The sequence below is a fragment of the Quercus lobata genome, chromosome 2, assembly GCF_001633185.2.
Source record: "Quercus lobata isolate SW786 chromosome 2, ValleyOak3.0 Primary Assembly, whole genome shotgun sequence".
NCBI classification, from domain to species: Eukaryota; Viridiplantae; Streptophyta; class Magnoliopsida; order Fagales; family Fagaceae; genus Quercus; species Quercus lobata.
In genome coordinates, this window is record NC_044905.1 from 52,952,714 (window position 1) to 52,971,849 (window position 19,136).

At 31.3% G+C, this 19,136-nt stretch overlaps 1 protein-coding gene across 2 annotated transcripts; it reads right to left on the reverse strand.

Moving 5' to 3' along the window:
* Positions 1-442: 442 nt before the first annotated feature.
* On the reverse strand, positions 443-5,350 carry LOC115975833 (MDIS1-interacting receptor like kinase 2-like). Of its 2 annotated transcripts, XM_031096845.1 has the most exons (3): positions 3,576-5,350; positions 3,044-3,338; positions 443-1,800 (listed from the first exon to the last, which is right to left on the reverse strand). In XM_031096845.1, the coding sequence occupies exons 1-3, from the start codon at positions 5,248-5,250 to the stop codon at positions 1,725-1,727; spliced, it is 2,046 nt and encodes a 681-aa protein (XP_030952705.1). In that variant the 5' UTR covers positions 5,251-5,350; the 3' UTR covers positions 443-1,724. The 2 variants fall into 2 exon arrangements, with proteins under 2 accessions (XP_030952705.1, XP_030952704.1); XM_031096844.1 differs by lacking the exon at positions 443-1,800 and having other exon boundaries at positions 2,934-3,338.
* Positions 5,351-19,136: the final 13,786 nt, after the last annotated feature.

A 19,136-nucleotide genomic window follows, 5' to 3' on the forward strand; every position in this document is an offset into this window, starting at 1 on the left:
AATAGGTATGTGTAGATGTTAGGTGATATAATACTAATTTTCCCAAAAGTTTAATATATTAGAAAATTGTGAATTTAAAGTTTAATTATAATTTTAACACTCCTCCTAACATGCAGGCCCAGACTTCCTTTTAATGTGGGGCCCAACACATTATATTTTTAACATTTTAAATGGATGGTAGAGAAAAAAAGATAGGGATCATACTCAAAGTCTTTTACTCAAATACTATGATAAATTATCAATTTTTTTAAAATTTAAATTATTAAAAATTATGAATTTAATCATTTAATCATAAAGGTCTACCAAATGAAGATAGCCTACTTATACTAGGCTGGAAGCCAATTAATGAGGTTGGTCGATTAGAAGTACTCCAACGATCAAGTTAGTGATGAAAAAAATCATATGTAAACTAAAAGAAATGACACTGTTATTATATTGTGTTCACAAAATAATGGGCTTGTGTGATTCCCCCCTCCAACAAAGCCCAAAATTAGGCTGAGACACTAAAGTGATGCCAACATTTTATAGAAAAACCACAATCCAATGGTATATCATCATTCACGTCCACATCCTCCTACGATAAGTTTAATTCAAAACTGGGCACAACTTTCCCATATTGGCCCATTTGGTCCTAGAAGGCCTGATGATGAGCCTAAACCCAAAAAGAAGGACCCATTATTTTAATGAAAAGACTCCTATGTTGAGCGACCAGACTATGAAAGACAGTTTGGAAGACCATAAAACATAAGCCATTGCTCCCAAGCCCATCAATATATATATATATAAGCAGTCACTTTATATTTATAAAAGCAGTCTCCTCTTGCTGCAGCTGTAATCTCATTTCTTGGTTTTGTCGGGTAAGCTCTTCCACGTTGGCTATGAGTGTTTGGATTTGCAGAGCTAACATTGCAGAATCCTGGAGAGCGTTGGGCTCCATCTGGACTTGTAAGTTGAATGGAACTACATTCTCGAACCTAGGTACGAAAATATCGTTCCCACAGACTGTACCAAACTGATGAAGCAAAAATTGTCAATCAAGTAGACTCGTCCAGATGAGCCGGCAACCTCGTCCCTGTACCTGAAAATGTTGCACAAAGTTCTCTTTAGGTGGTCACCGGTGTGGTGCCTGCCAGAGAGTCTCTGATGATAAAGTCAGCGTATGGAAGCCTCAAGAAAGTATCAGAGATCAAAGCTATGGAGTATTTTTGTATTTGGGATTGTATGTACCTTGTTTTGGTTTTGATGAGTGTTTATATATGGTTTCACAGCATTTAGCCGTTATGGCTTTTATTGTGGCTTTAATGCCTCTTTTTGGTAACACCTTCAGGCTCAGTAATGTAGGCTTTGATGGGCCTCCAACGGTCTATACAACTAGTATCGTAACCGTTCGAGGTATTGTATACCACATTAAATGACTTGTCTCCATTCATTAGTGATGTGGAGTGGTGGATGGAGATGTCTAATAAGTTCGTCTGAGCCAAAGGGTTCATCGATCCCATCAATTACAGTAAAATTGGTAACATATAAGGTGGAAAACCTTGTGTCACCGGCAAGTCATCAAAGAAACATAACTAATAATCATAAATAAGTAACGATTATTCTCTCAAAAAAAAAAAAAAAGAAAAAGAAAAAAGTAACGATCATTCAAGTTGATAATGGACGACTTGACAAAGAATTAAATGGCAGCAATGAATGACGAGTAACATACACTTACCAACGAACGACTAGCCATTGGCCCTCATAAATGCCATCATGAAAATGACAGGCACTTCATTCCATAAAGACATGAAATTCAACACCCTAAATAGGAAGAGTATAAAACAAAGTTAACAAACCCAACACTAGAAGGAAATGTAGGCAACATATGCAATAAGAAATATTTCACTACTCTTATCACTAATGATATTTTGGGGAATTATCCATTTTCAAACTTAAGCAACAAAGGCTCCTCTATTGGGGGCACACTCTGATGGTCTCTTAGATCAGGTTTTTTTTTTTTGGTAGATCCTAGAAGACCGTTAAAACTCCAGATTTGAACAAATGACCCAACTAACTATTTTTGGAATCATCAAGTAGCATCTTGACTTCTTAGTAATGACCTTACTTCATCTTCATATCTTCTACTTGAGTAACGAGTGGCTTCAATTCTTCTATGTAATTGAAAAGTGACATTTATTGTCACATATGTAACATAAGTAGGGAGGTAGTTTTTTCCTACCCATTTACCACTCATCAAGATAATGAATTAGGTTCATCTCAAAAAAGAAAAAAAAAAAAAAAAGAGATAATGAGTTAGGCTAAAACTACTCCCCACATGATGTAATTGCCAAATTACAAGTGGCGTATTTATCAAACTTACATGTATAGTCATTTATAAGATTACTATTTGACTCTATGCCAATTATAACTATTAATGCTCCTCTTGATCAAGAAATTACTATCTCGATTTTTAGTCTTATTATTATTGAGCCACTGATATCGAAGCTGGAGTGGTCTCAATTTTTTTTTCAAAACCACATTTGGTCTCAATCTTGAGACCACATTTTGATCTTGACATGAAGGCCAATTGGATATTATTGTTATAATACAAAATAAATAAATAAACATAGTTTTTAAAATCGGACTAGTTGTTTTGAATGGATTAACTGGAAACAGGCTTGAAAGTTGATTTTTAAATCCTAAATATCCGAATTTTCAAAGAAAAACTTTAATGATCATAAATAATGGAATTCATGGTATATTATTCATTCATGTCCACAAAAATGCTATTGCAATTATGTAATTACTATTGATGACTTGATTCATTTGGATAATATATTAAGATAGCAACAACAAAATACAAAGGAAAATAGATTACTTCACCAAAAAAAAAGAGGAAAATAGATTACTTATCTTGTTGGGATTGCATCTGTAAACTTATCCTAACTCTTGTCTTTTTTTTTTTTTGGTGGAAAAAAGTTAGAATTATTTCTCTATAACATAAATTTCTTGATTCATCAACTGACGCATTGAAATTTCAACAAAGGGCTTGGGCAATTGTGACCTTAGAATAGAAAGCTCCTGTGATACTTGTTTCATTGTGGGGCGGGATTTGGGATTGGAACATAGGCCTGCTAATGCCAGCGTTACAAGTAGAACCACACTCTGAGCAATTGTTTGGTTGATATGAGGTGAGAGGCGAGGGTCTAAGACATCTTTGAGCATGATATGTTGAGTGGATGATGATGCCAAAGAGGAAATAAGCTCTCCTGGATGCCTTCCCATTATTGTTTCTAGCACCACTACACTGAAGCTATAGACATCGCATTTTTCATTCACAACCATGGTGTAAGCAAGTTCTAAAACAAAACAAAACAAAGTGTGAGCAAAACAATACTACTCAGAAGGTGTAACCTGTTAGCAATATTCTACTATTGTATGATAGTTAGTTAGCAACTTGGGAACATATCAACAATTTGATCATTCTAGTAAATATGTGAGCATATGATCAATACTTAATCTCATTTTTTTTTTTTTTTTTTTTGACAGAGTGTGTTTGTATATGTAAAAAAATAAATAAAAAATAAAAAAATCACCTGGGGCAATATATCCGTAGGTGCCAGCAAGTGTGGTTAAATTGGAGGAATTGGGATTTAAGGGTCTAGCTATGCCAAAATCTGCAACAAATGCCTCAAATTTCGAGTTTAGTAAAATGTTGTTGGTAGTCAAGTCTCGATGGACAATTGTTGGAATGCAATCGTGATGCAAGTATGATAAAGCGTTTGCTATGCCTTTAATGATGTTCACACGTTTCTTCCAATTCAATTCCTTGGCTTCAACGTCATTGCTTAGGACATACAATAAACTTCCTCTTTCAATGTACTCATAAATCAAAAACATGCATCGTTTATGTAGACAGAATCCATAAAGCTTCACGATGTTACGATGACGAACTTCAGACAAGACTTTGGCTTCATTCCTAAAACTCTTATCAAAAGCTGGCTCTTCAGATTCTAAACGGTGAAGTTTTTTAAGGGCAATTACCCTTCCACTAGGTAAGGTTGCTTTGTAAACACTGCCATAACCACCAGTTCCAATGCAATATCTAATATCAAAATCCTCTGTTGCTGTAATGATGTCTTTAAATGCAATATTTCCATCATAATTCCATATTGAGAATAAATCTCCATTCTTCATTGGTTTAGACTCATGTTCAGTGTTCCTAACTATCTTATGACGAGAGAGGAACACAATTCCTAGTAAGAAAAAGCCAAGTGTAACGATAATGAGAACAATGATCTTAGTGTCATTGAGTTTCTTAATCTTTGTGGAGCGAATAATGATTAGGGAAGATTGAACACAATGAGGTAAGCCTGAGATTTGATCACTGCATAAATCCTTGTTGCCCATAACTGACTCAAGGGTATTATATCTCCAAAAGTTATCTGGGATTTGACCTTCCAAAGAGTTGTAAGACATGTTCAATTGGCATAGGTAAACAAGACTTTCAGGAATGGTACCAGTGAGATTATTAAAGCTGAGATCCAAGTGGCGAAAGAATGAGTAGTCCCCAGGTCCAGGAGGTATATTTCCAATAAGCAGGTTATGACTAAGGTCGACAAAAGCAGGCACATTGTATATAACTTGAAAAGGGAGGCCTCCATGTAATTGGTTGTAGCTCAAAACCAATTGCTTCAAAGAATAGCAGTAGACAAGTTGCATTGGGATGGATCCGGTTAGATTATTGTGGGAGAGGTCGAGAACAAAAAGACTAGAAAAGTTTTTTACATCTTGTGGTATCTCGCCAAAAAGAATGTTAAAGGAAAGATTAAGATATTGCAATGGGGTTAACTGAGTAAGCTCCTCTGGAATGATTCCAGATATGTAGTTACTTGATAGATCCAAAAATTCTAGTTTTGTCAAATTCCGTATTTCTAAGGGAATTGAACCAATGAGATTGTTAAGACCAAGATCCAAAAAAACCAACTTTGTCAAGTTCCATATTTCTAAGGGGATTGAACCAGTAAGGCTATTATTATAGAGGTCCAAGTGCCTCAGTTCTCTCAGTTCTCCTATTTCTAGGGGAATGGAGCCATTGATTTGGTTGGAAGCAAGAGAGAGAAGGTTCAAGTTTGTCCAACAAACCAACGTATGAGGGAGTGGACCAATGAGCAAGTTATGAGAAAGGTTTAGAGAAACCACATTTTTTAGGTTTCCAATTTTAGAAGAAATAGGACCAAAAAGATTGTTTGTACCCAAATGCAGAACCATCAAATTCTTCAGATTATATATTTCAGAAGGGATGGTACCGTTGATTTGATTTGAATGTAAATCAAGATGACTGAGACTTGTCAAAAGACCAAGAGTTGAAGGAATTGTACCATTGAAGAAATTCCCACCCAGGTGTAATTCAACAAGGCTTCTCAGGTTTCCCAATTGCAAGGGAATTGGACCGCTCATTTGATTGAAAGAAATATCAAGCTTCTCTAATTGAGTGAGTTTTGCGAGTGAGAGAGGTAGTTCACCTGAAAGACTATTCCCAGATAAGTTAAGGTGAGTGAGTTTAGAAACACTACCAATCTCTGGTGGGATGCTCCCGTATAGCCCCACTCCTGCTAGCTTGAATCGGACCAAATTTGGGAACGAAGAGAAGTTGAAATTGCGTAACTGGGCATCATACCAATCTGTACGGCTTACGTTGATCTCTATCACGCTTCCACCGTCATTGCAAACGATACCGTACCACTCGCAAGGACTTGAGGGGCTTTCTTCATACCGCCACCACCACCACTGAGCGTGGATCAGAGCTTCTGCCTCTTGGTGTAGTGACGATGATTGAGATTTTGCAACCGTAGAAGTATTCGCGCCACCCACATGGGTTATGACAGTAGTCGTCCAAACTAATATCACAAGGGAAATGGAAACAGAGGATGGCATGATTGTTTAGTGGATAACTGATGTTCAATACAATTTTACTAAGCAAAATAATTGATTATTCCGATTGCAAATACTTCATTTTAGACTTTATACAATTGTGGCATCGAGCGGTCTTCAATCTCCATTCTCCTGATGCATGTGGGACACATGAGAGCTTGGAAATAATGCGAGTCATTTTATAATTGCCGTGTGGAATCTTTTTATTTGCAAAGAAAATGCCAGGCATTTCTTTGATATTTCAAAAATAAGCAAAGCCGCGTGAATTGAATGCTGGTTTTTGTCCTATTCTTAGTCTTTTTTTTTTTTTGGCTGAATGTCCTATCCTCATTAATTTGTTAAAATTAAAAGTAATTTTGAGTCCTCTAATTATTAAGTAAAGTTCAATTTGGTGATCATAGGAGTACTATTAATTAATTATTAAGTGTGTTAATTTAGAACCTCATCGTCAATATCATTTTTGGTTCTCCTTTATGTTTACATTTTAACAAAATGAACTATATAAATTTATTTGATTTTGAAATTTTTCATAATAACCATATAACATATGTCTCATTTTTCACAATAATTAATTTTGTTAAATTTAAACAAAAGGGGGATATTTAGTGACAAAATTGACTTGGTTTCAAAAATTAGGGAGACTAAATTCATATAAGTAATAGTTGATGGATGATCTTGACACAATTAATAGTTAAAGGACCAAATTAATAATTTAACCTTAAAATTATCTGAGTACATAAATAAAAATCATTAAATTTGACATAGTGAGTATAAAAATAGGAATGACGAAGAAGTGGCTATCTCTCAAATTTTTAACCATTAAAAATATTGTACACAATAAATTTGAGTAAAAAATAAAAAATTGACTAAATAGTATGGGCAATTCTTTATCATTGAATTCTTAAGAGTAGAACAATTTTTTTTTTCCTATAGAATCTTTAGCAAAGGAAGATTCTCTTATTCTTCTCTTCAAATCTGGTTTTGATTTGAAAGTTGTTTATAATAATAATAATAATAATAGTAATTATTATTATTATTATTATTATTATCAGGATTTGAAAGTTTCAAGCATATAGGTTAGAGACAAACGCATTAAAAAAAATTTAGGCTTTTGTGTATTGATCGAAGCTCTTCAAAAGTTTGGTGCTTTGATGTTCAAAGGAGTGTACCTATATTTATAGGGCTGTTTAAGGAGTTTGATATGATTTAGTCATTAATTTAATTATTTCAATTGTAAATGTTCAAATAGTTCTACCAAGATTTGCATGGGATGATAATTATCTTAATTTTTTTTATTATTTAAGATGAATATCAATTAAGTATAATTTAGTGACATGTAAATTTAAGGTTAGACATTAAACTGTGGGTTCTAATTAGCTCAACTAGTATAGTCTCTAAAGATTGAATAAGAGATCTGAGGTTCAATCTATGCTTACACCAAAAATTGACTGGTGTCTTGGTCTGATGATAAAGAGTTATCATTAGGAGTGGACTTCATAACTAGGTTGAAACTCTCTAAAATAAAGGTTGGACATTAAATTTAATTGATTAGGCTCTCTTAATAACACATGCATTATCTTCTCAAAGAAAAAATAAAACGCATGCATATCATTGTAATTTGATGATAAAGAGCTATCATCAGGAGTGGATAGCTAGGTTGAAATTCTCTAAAAGAAAAAGTTGAACATTAAATTTAATTGATTAGGCTCTCTTAATAACACATACATTATCTTCTCAAAGAAAAAATAAAACAAAAGCATATCATTGTAATTTGATGATAAAGAGCTATCATCAGGAGCGAATAACTAGGTTGAAACTCTCTAAAAGAAAAAGTTGAACATTAAATTTAATTGATTAGGCTCTCTTAATAACACATGCATTATCTTCTCAAAGAAAAAATAAAACACATGCATCATTGTAATTTGACCTTTGTACGTGTATTCTAACTTTTAAGTCTATTTCACGTGACATGCAGAATTTGAGTTGCAAGTCTTGTATACAACAAGACTTTACCGGCACGCACAAGTTGAGTTGTAACTTGTAACTAGGGCCGGCTCTAGTATGAAAGCAAGTGAGGCAGTCATCTAAGGCTCCAAATAGAAAAAGGCCCCCAAATTTTGGCCAATACAACAAATTTTTATATTATAAACTTATTTATTAAGCACAAAAAATATTAGCCAATAAATAAAATAACATTTTTTTATCAAATAAAAAACAAGAAAAAAGAGAAAAAAATGCTACGTCTACAACATTTTTCATAACAAATCCTAAGTAGAAGGTTGTTACTGGCTGTTATTAGTGAGGAAAAAAGTAATTTCAGTGGTGGGTTTAAATTAGAACCAGTAACAACTTAATATTTAGGATTTGTTGTGAAAATATTGTGAATATAACACTTTTCACAAAAAAATAAAAGAAAAGAAAAGCAATATACAAAGAATTTCACAACAGTTGAGCTAGCAAACTTTTACTAGTTTTCATCTAGGTCTACCACTAACATCACATTTTTACTTACCATTACCAATCTGCCACATCAACAACTGTGCAAAGTTTAGTCAATTTTTTTGTGTCTATAAATTTTCTAAAGAAAAATAGATTTTACATGGTTAATTAATAATTTTGTATCTAAAACAAGATTATAGAATTTAAGTAATATTAATTTTTTTATATAAAAAAAAAATCATATTTAAATATATGAAAAGTCTCAAGTCAATTTTTGCCTAAGGCCCCTAAATGTATCAAGCCGCCCCTGCTTGTAACAAGTTGAGTTTCTTCATGGTAAACTCAAGTTGTAGGGCTATTCGTTCAATTGACTTGAGTTTACCCTCAAGAAACTCCTTTTTTTTTTTAACAAAATAATAATAATAATAACAATCGATAAAGGGTCATGAGTCATGACTCAAGTCACTCAACAAGTCACAAATTTTAATTTCCGTAATTTTTGATCCCTAAAAGTCTATATTTAATCAGTAAATATAATTTCCAAAATATCCAAATGATCTAAATTCCACAAAATTTAAAAATATTAAATAATTCCTCACAAAAGCAATATTTTAAATTTAAACTTAAAATTCTGACGCATAGGGCACAAGAAACTCCTTCAACAACAACTAGGTGCTTGATATCTCAGTAGCTGTCCGCTTGCAATACAACGATCACATTCTAACACCCACTTGTCACTGCGAACACGAGCAGCTAATCTAGAAAATGAACAATAGGAATAAGCTAATAATGCATTTTTATAGATTTGTATTTATAATGTAAATTATAAACTTACGTGGTAGATACACAAAAGGTAATAAATATTATACATACTAGTAAGTTGTCCGTGCGAAGCAAGGATAATTTTGTAATATTTTATGTAGAACAATTTTGAATAATGTTGTACATAAATTATAAAGAAAAAGTAAACTAAATTAGAGTAAAGAAACATATACATTTTGAGATATTAAAAATTAGTTTAGTAGCTTCACTACATATTTGTAACCTTCTTAACGTAAGATTATTACTTTTTTAAATCATGAAACCAAAAATAAATGCAAAAGAGTAATGGGACCATGAATTAAACTAATTTGTGTTATGTTCACATATTTCATACTGTGAAATAAAAGTATACCCAACTCTTTGACTATTTTCCACTCATTAATAGTATGACATTAAGACATGGTGTGGGCAAATATGTATGTATGTGTCTTATAGATTATTTAAAATTAAATTATGGTAGAATATGACTTTACATTGTGCACCAAATATTCTCTCTACTTATATACCCAAAACAAAAACTAACCAACCAAATTACCTAACCTAAATCATAATTTAAGCCCCTAATTTAAAAAAAAAAAAAAAAAAATTTACCTATAAGGGTTTCGGTGTCTTGATGGTGGTGGGAGGTCAGTATAATGGAGGCGGTGACCCTTAAGATTCCTCTTTCTCTTTCTTTCAAATGTTTTGTTAGTCTCAGGTCTTTTATGTAATATATAATGAAATTGTGCCTTTTATTTAACAATCCACAACATTTTTTTGTGTCTCTATCTCTTTCTAGAGTCTTATCTCGTTAGTTATTACTATTAGCCCTTACTTAAAAAAAAAAAAAAAAAAACCTAAAACAGTGGGTATGCTAAAAGACATGAAGAATAGTGAAAGGTGTGGTATAAGTTTAGGCAATTAATGAGATATTAATGAGATAATAGTAAAATAAGATAATGTAAACTTTTGGGTAACAATAAAAAATAAAAAATAAATAAATAAATAAAAACCCTTAATAAAAGAGGTAAAAAAAGACTAAATGCAAAATTAGAGTGCCACTTGACAGAACTTCATGCACTCTCGCATGAGGTCTTTGAGAGAGAGACATTTTGTAACAACTTTTTTTTCTACAATATTCCTCCAAATTTTTTTTTTTTACTTATTCCTTGAACTGAATAATTATAATAGTTATGTGTGTGCAATTTATAATTGTTGTTTCACTGCATATTTATAGCTTTCTCAAGGTAAGATTAATTTTTCACCCTAAAAAAAAAAAAAAAAGGTAAGATTAATTTTTTTTTAAATCATGAAAAATAAAATAAATGCAAAAGAGTAACAGGACTATGAAAATCAAATAATTTTTGTTGTATTCACATATTTAATACTATGAAATAAAAATGTGTTCAACTCCCTCATTGTCTTTCACTCATTGATTAGTGTGACATTAAAACATGGTGTGGGTAAGTGTGTATGCACATGTCTTATAGATGATTTAAAACCATGGTAGAATATGGCTTTACATTGCATACCAAATATTTTCTCTACTTATATACCAAAAACAAAAAATACCCAACCAAATTAACCAAACCTAAATCATATTTAATCCCCTAATTAAAAAAGAAAAGAAAAAACCGTAGGAGTTTCAGCATCTTGATGGTGGTGGGAGGCCAATATGACGGAGGCGACGTCCCCTCAGGTTTCTCTTTCTCTTTCTTTCAAATGTTTTGTCAGTCTTAGGTCTTTTATAGTGAAACAATGCATTTTGATTTTATAGTGAAATAATGTGTTTTATTTAATAATCCACAACGTTTTTATGTCTCTCTATCTCTCTCCAATGCCTTGTCTGGTTAGTTATTACTATTAGTTCTTATTTATTATTATTTTTGCTTTTTTTAAAATATTAAAATGGTGGGTATGCTAAAAGACATGAAAAAGAAAGAAATGTGTGATGTAAGCTTAAGCAATTAATGAGAGACTAATGAGATAACAGTAAAATAAATTAATGTAAACTTTTGGGTAACAATAAAAAAAACTTAATGAAAGAGGTAAAAAAATGCTAAATGCAAAATTAGAATGTCACTTGACAAGACCTCCCGCACTCCCGCATGAGATCTTTGCTTATATATATATTGATGATTATTCCTTTATAATTGCTAATCACTAATCAACATGAGTCTCAAAAAACTTTATCATACATGCAAAATAAGTATAGATTTAAAAAAAAAAAAAAAAAAGGATATTGCTATTGTGTTCATCCTTATAAGAATTTAAGTATAGATTAAATTTTCATTATTTTTGACAATTTTTCTTTGATTCCTTTATAATTTATATATTGTGTTGGTTTAAATGAATTTTTTCTCAAGCTTTCAGAGGATGGACTTTAGATAAGATGTTCAACTTTTATACACCAAGCATTGACTATAAGTCTTGTACATGGAACAAATAGAGATAAGAAATTAAGAATATGATCCATTTTGGTCGGCCTTAGCTTGATTTTTCTAGACATCAATTTTCTCTCTAGCCAAAAGTCCTACTTATTTTAGGTGGAAGTTTCCTTGATTATTACTTGTATACAAAATTCCAAGATTATTAAATTGGAATAGGTCCCTTACTAACCTAACCAATTGGAATAGATAAGTCTTGTACATGGAACAAATAGAGATAAGAAATTAAGAATATGGTCCATTTTGGTCGGCCTTAGCTTGATTTGTCTAGACATCAATTTTCTCTCTTGCCAAAAGTCCTACTTATTTTAGGTGGAAGTTTCCTTGATTATTACTTGTATACAAAATTCCAAGATTATTAAATTGGAATAGGTCCCTTACTAACCTAACCAATTGGAATAGATAAGTCTTGTACATGGAACAAATAGAGATAAGAAATTAAGAATATGGTCCATTTTGGTCGGCCTTAGCTTGATTTGTCTAGACATCAATTTTCTCTCTTGCCAAAAGTCCTACTTATTTTAGGTGCAAGTTTCCTTGATTATTACTTGTATACAAAATTCCAAGATTATTAAATTGGAATAGGTCCCTCACTAACCTAACCAATTGGAATAGGATGCAATTTCTTCCCATCCACACTAAACGTTGTGTACGCTCCAAATTTTTTTCTGCATCTCATAATGATAAGTTGTTGATAGGTGTCATCCAAGCCCAACATGATTGAGAGTTCTAATTGAGACTATGGCCTAGAAGTTTTACTATTCAATACTTTGTGAGAAAAACTAAACACTCATTTGATGTAACAGGAGACTATGGAATTTGACATTGTATACACTAGGGTTTGTTCTTGATGTTGTGAAATTGCTGTAGGTACTAAAAATTCTAGTTTGATTAGTTGGCAAGTCATGTTCTTTGATCGTGAAAAGTCTATAATGGAAAACTTTTGTGTTCCTACAATAAATGTTTTGGAGAGAAAATTGTTAGCTCTCTCATCCCATTGGGACCCCCCTATTTATACAAAGGAAAAAGGGTCCAATATTCCTAAGTGTGACTTAGTTACATGGAATTTTTGTGCAAATGTGCCCAGATTTCTTTTAAAAATTTAATTATAATTTTAAACTCTAATTTGGTGATTTTTATATGATTTTTGTGGTTTGATTTTGATTCAGTAAAGACATATTAGCCAAAAGAAATGAAGGTAGAGCTATTAAAGAAATCTGTACTTTCAGATTGGCAATTACAGATGGCTAATATTGCATTGTCATTTGTGGTTGTGGTATAAATAAGCGGTATGTTGTTTGGGTGACTGATTGAGGTAAATCAATTAACCATATTAAAAGGGATTAGCAACTTTTTCTTTCTCCTTTACCATTTGTGGTATGTATATGCCTTTTTCACATATGCTCAACTGAAGTACCCATTAGGATTTCCCTTAATTATGATAAACATATTCATTTTTTTTAAAAAGAAGTTTTATATTTATTAAAAGATATATATATATATATATATATATATGTCGAGGGCCATGTAGCTAAATTGGAACCTCCCCATACACAAAATGTCTGGGGTTTAAGGGAGAAAATGTTCAAATTGCGAGAGTTAGAGAAAAAAGGTTCAAGTTGCAGGATTAATAGCATATTATAATTTTTTCTATTAAAAAAAAAAAAGATATAGATATATATTGTTTTCCTTGAGCTAAAGCAATTGCGATGGAAGTATGAAGTGGATGGTTTTTTTTTTAGTCCTTGAGTATTTTGGATTGTTTCAAATGAGTAATGGCTCCTCTTAGGCTCCTAAATTTTTTGGTTTATTGATTTTGCTATCTATAACTTTGATTCTTCTTTACCTAATAAAGTTTGGAATTTTTTGTAAGTAAATTTTTTCTTCAAGAAAACGAATAGAAATCTCCCTTCATGTTCATGCTCATGTTGATGTTCATATTTGTATCTCTTGCAATACTCAATAAGTTGTTTACTCATTTTGTGAATTATCAATTGTAGTTAAGAAAAAAAGTATAAACACAACACTATTCAATTAAACTAACGTGAAAAATTAAAACTATTAGATTAAAAAAAATGAACATGAAAATGAAAATTTCACAAAAAATTTCTTAAATAGAATTAAAATAATTTTTACTCAATATTGTTTATCAAGCAATCATGTACTAACTAACAACTTTCCAATCATAACGTGTATAACGGGGTGATGAAATGGTTGTTCAGTTTATTTAAGAAATGTGATCTAGCTAATAGAAATTAAAAAAAAAAATACAATAACTTTCATGCGTAGTCATGAATTATACCTTTATGTATATCTTATGCATTTTATGAGTTTTATTTTATATAAATGTATTCTCACTTTTTAATAGAAAACTGAAAAGTGAAAATGCTTGGGACCATCACAACATGTATTAATATAGAAAAACATAATGAAAGAGGTAAAAAAAGGCTAAATGCAAAGTTAGAGCGCCATTTGGCAAGACCTCATACACTCCCGCATGAGGTCTTTACTTATATATATATATTGATTGATTTGCTAATATTGATTTGCTTATATATATATATATATATATATATATATATATAGTTGATGTCCCGTGCGATGCATGGCTACCATATAAATTTATTTTAAAATATTTTATAAAAAACTATATATTTTTTATATGAAATTATCTTTATGACCATGCATAATACTTACTATATTAATATTGCTACCTCTACCATGGAAAAATCTCTACCAGCTCCGTCTACCATTGCTCCCAACCAAGAATTACCTTCCTCCTTAGATTGAAGCATCTAAATCCAAATTTCTCTCCCTTTGCAACTCAATGCTGCAATGAGCAACTTATTATCATCATAAATTAGAACTCCTATTTTTTGCTTTATTCTTTAAAAATAGCTCCATCAAAGTTTATTTTGAAAGACAAATTTTAAGGAGGTTGCTATTTATATTTGATTGGACAAATGTGTAGAGATGAATAATTATATTACCTAATCCATTGAATTTGAATCTTATAATTCTACCTTGAACTTAGTTCTTGAAGGACAACGGTTAAGTAAGTTGATATTTATGCTTAACTTGTCAAATGTGTAGAGACAAATAATCATATTATTCAATCCATTGAATCTAACTCTTGCAAATTTACATTGAACTTTGTTCTTATGCAGAAAAAAGTAAATAGAAAAGTTATCATTGACTCTATCTAAAGCATTTAAAATAATAAAGGCATATTAAAGATTTAAGTTGATTGGCTAATATAAAACATTAGCCCATTGTTTGGAATTCAATGGGAAGAGCATAATTTTTGTAATACTCTTGATTGCATGTGTATCAATTGTTGCCGAAGAAACTAAATATGAGTAAGCTAATATCATAATTCAAATCAATAGTAAAAAACAAAAATGAATAAAAACATTTTTGAATATGGCTTAATGCATTCTCAGATTCATGGAACGACAAATCAATAGATACTAATTTAACTGATTACACTAATTATATTTTTAATCTATTAGAGTATGTTGCAAACTTTCAATAACATAAGCGCTTGTTGAATAAATTCTATCTAATAAAACAACTTACATATCTCAAGACATGACACTACCAAGCTGCCCTTGATGGTTCTTCCTGCCAAAATCGATCTTGAGCACAAAATCTTCAAAACTACAAATTAAAAGTATTAGTTACAATGTAAAAAGATTAGACTACATGCATTTTCACATTTTTAAGAAATGCTTTTTAAATTGTTTTTGGCCATTTAGTAACTTTAGCTCAATGAAGTAAATGTCAGCATACTTAATATATTTATAGTAGATATATGTTTGTGTGGTTTCTCCTCAAACATGTATCTTTTTGCAATCATCAAAGTATTCATGATGGCTAAAACTTTTTAAACCTAAAATGAAAATGAAGCACATAACAACCTCAATTTTAATATATTTTTATGAAAGTTACTCTTTTGAATGTATAAGATCAACCAATAAACACAATAGAATTAAATTGTGTATAATGAAATTGAAGCATCGGCTTAACACCTATACTAACTTGAAAAACCGAAAGGAAAAAGGATCAAGAAAACAACAGTTAAGCTCATTCCATTGAACTTGAAATGATAGATCCTTCTACACATTGAGCAATACATTGATGAGTTTAGAAAATTTTATATCTATCAAAAACAAAATGTAGAAATACAAATAATTTTTTTTTTTTTTTTTTTAAAAAAAAACCCATAAGTTTGTTATGCTTAAAATTAACCCCCCCCCCCCCCAAAAAAAATTGACGATCTTAATCTATTAACAAAACTTGATAAAAATCATAATTAACAAATAAAAAATGGCATAAAGAGCATCCTATTTTATGACTATATCACTTTATAAAGCCCCAAGGCCCAAATGCCCAAAAGAATGATAATTAGCAAATGAAAAGTATAAGTAAAAGAGCATCTTAGTATCAATTTAAAAAAAAAAAAAAAAATCAATTTACCATATTGAACCACGACCATTATGACATGAAGCAAGTGGAAGATGAGCATTATTGTTGTTTATTATCCCAGGTGAATAAACATATGCTTTTTTGGAAGATTCATATGTTCTTAAATAATCTAAATGCTATTTCAGTTTGTGCAAATTATAGAACATAGAATTGGTAATTTAGCAACATAGACATAGGAGAAGGCATGTAGTGGTTTAAGAAGAGTAGGCATTTAGTTATAAGGGAAGAGGAGTAGGCATAAACATAAGAAAACATTTAGATGGAGGAATAAGGAAAACAAAGAGTTTTTGATGATTAACATCCCTCTATTTTATCCATTAGTCTTATTTATTACTAATTAAAATCTTGAGTTTAGTAAATAACTGATGTGGCATCTAATAAGTGTAATAAATTAAGAATGATGTATTTTATTTTATAAAAAAAAAAAATCAATTATCTTTTCAAAGAGAGTGCCACTTGGCAAACCTCATGCTCTCCCGTATGAGGTCTCTGCTTTTATATATATATATATATATATATATATATTGATTTGTAAAAAGTGTTAATATTTTACACTTTTTGCAAATGCATACAATTTTTACTATTTTTTGTGTTTACATTGTAGGTTTATATTGCAAGTACAATGTAAACTACAAATTTTTCTAAGATAAAGCTCAACAAGTAGTAATTCACTAATTCCTACACCACAATCAAGGAAAATAAAAGGCTTTAGGTTCACATAACAAGAAGCAAATAGAATAGCAATGAGAGTAGAAAACTTGATACACCCTAAGAGCACTAGCATTGAGGGTATAAAAACCCCTCAATTGCTATTTTACCATTTGAACCCTTAAATTCCTTCCACATCCTGGTATGCAAACCCAAAAAGTTTTACATCTCAACTACAATAAGGTTGCATATTTGCAACCTTACTGTTCATGAGGATGTATAAAATTTATAATTTTTTATTCTCTTCTCTCTCTTCCTCTCACTTTAGAGTTCAGACTCATGTACCTCTCTTTATTATTTTTTTTTTCTCACACTCTCTACTCTCTTCCTCTCACGATGAAGTCTCCCACTTCTCAAGATCGCCTTTGGGTGTAGGAATGGCAACGGGCTGAGTTTGGGCCGGGTTTTTTCATACTTGAACCCTACCTACGGGCCCGGACCCGTAACCCAGACCCTGCCCGATTATTAAACGGATTTTTTTTTCGGGGCCCAAACCCGCCCCACCAGGCCTCGTTTAGCCTAACTAGATTTGGGCCCAAGTGGTGGCCCAAATCGTGGCCTAACCAAAAAAAAAAAATAAAGCCCAAATTCATTTTTGCCTAGATTCAAGCCCATATAACGTGGCCGAAATGCCAAATCAGTCCAAATCATTGGCTATTAATTACAAATCAATAAATCACCTGTTAATTATAAATCTATAAATCAATAAATCATAGTTAATATCATAAATCAATAAATCACCTGTTAATTATACATTTATAAATCAATAAATCATAACTAAGATTATAAATCAATAAATCCCTAACTAAGATAACCATTTAATTATAAATCAATAAATCATAGCTAAAATCACATGCTAAACATAAAAATAAAATAAATCCCACAAGTCCAAGAAATAAGTATCACAAGTCCAAGAAATTAAAAAGGCTACTAAATTAATACAAAAAGTCTAATCCTCCACAACTGTGACACAACTCTCATCCTCTTCATTAGGCTTCCCATCTTTAAGAATTTATTGAAGTGTACAATCTCCAGATATAGTTGATGAACCTACAACAATGAATTAAAAAATGGAATAAACTTCATCAAATTATAAATAGCAAATATAAAAATACAATTTTGATTTCATTTTATAAATACAAATTAGTCAATTACTAACCATTGATTTCACTCCATAATCAATTTTGAGCACACATCATTGCCTTTATAGTCTTAGGATGAAGCCTACTACAGTGTGAACTTAACAGTCTCCCACTAGTGCTAAATGCAGATTCTAAAGCAACAGTTGTGATAGGAATGACTAATATATCTCTTGCAATCATTTGTAAAGTATGATACTTGAGACCGTTACTTTTCCACCATGCCAAAATATCAAAGTCTTCACTCCTCTTCAACACTCCCTTATCAATGAAATGATCAAATTCCATTCTGGCACTTCCATATTTCTTTGAACTACTTGAACTATTGTTCACAAACAAATCAAAAGATGACATTGCCCTACTCAACCTACATTTCATTTGTGCCACATAATTTGAAGTACTTGTAGGCATATGATAACTTCCTTCATTATCTACAAGGGACTCATCTACTTCTCCATACTCATCAAGCAAATCATAACAAAGATTCTTAATTTTTTCAATCTCCAAATCAGAATTATCACCATAAATGTTAGGATAATAAAACTCCAACAACTTTATCTTATATCTTGGATCCAAGATAGCAGTAACAACCATAACAACATTAACATTAGCCCAATAAGAATTAAATTTAGCAAGCATGCTTTCTGCCATCCTACTTATCATCTCATTTTAAGGCAAATTCCATTCATTCAATGCTATTTTCAACTCTCACACCAAAGTAAAATACATATTATTTGTGGGGTACTTACAACCAGAGAAAAACTTAGTCACACTACAAAACAACTCCAACCTTCCACAAATATCTTTGGCAAACTCCCAATCATAGTCATGTGGCAAACAAGTATAAGATGCTTCACATTTAGCCAAATGAGAGAAAACATCTTTATAAATCAATGCAATAGAAAACATTAAGTAAGTTGAATTCCAACGTGTTTTACAATCTAAGACCAACTTTTTTGTGCATTGAACACGCAATTAATATGTATTTTCATCAAATTTCTATCTCCTTTTTGGTGATCTAGTCCAATAAATCACACTATCACGAATCCTTTCAATACCATCACTAATAAGAGATAACCCATCTTGAACAATCAAATTCAAAATATGTGCAGCACACCTCATATGCAACATAGACCCACCCAACATAAGAGAACTAGTATCAAGCTTGTTCAAGAGAAGTCTTATCATGGCATCATTAGTA

Coding starts and splice junctions, on each gene's coding strand:
- LOC115975833 (XM_031096844.1), bottom strand. CDS start 5,250: ATGGTTCTGCATTTGGGTACAAACAATCTTTTTGGTCCTATTTCTTCT. Junction 3,339..3,575: donor CTACGGATATATTGCCCCAG/GTGATTTTTTTA, acceptor GTTTTGTTTTAG/AACTTGCTTACACCATGGTT.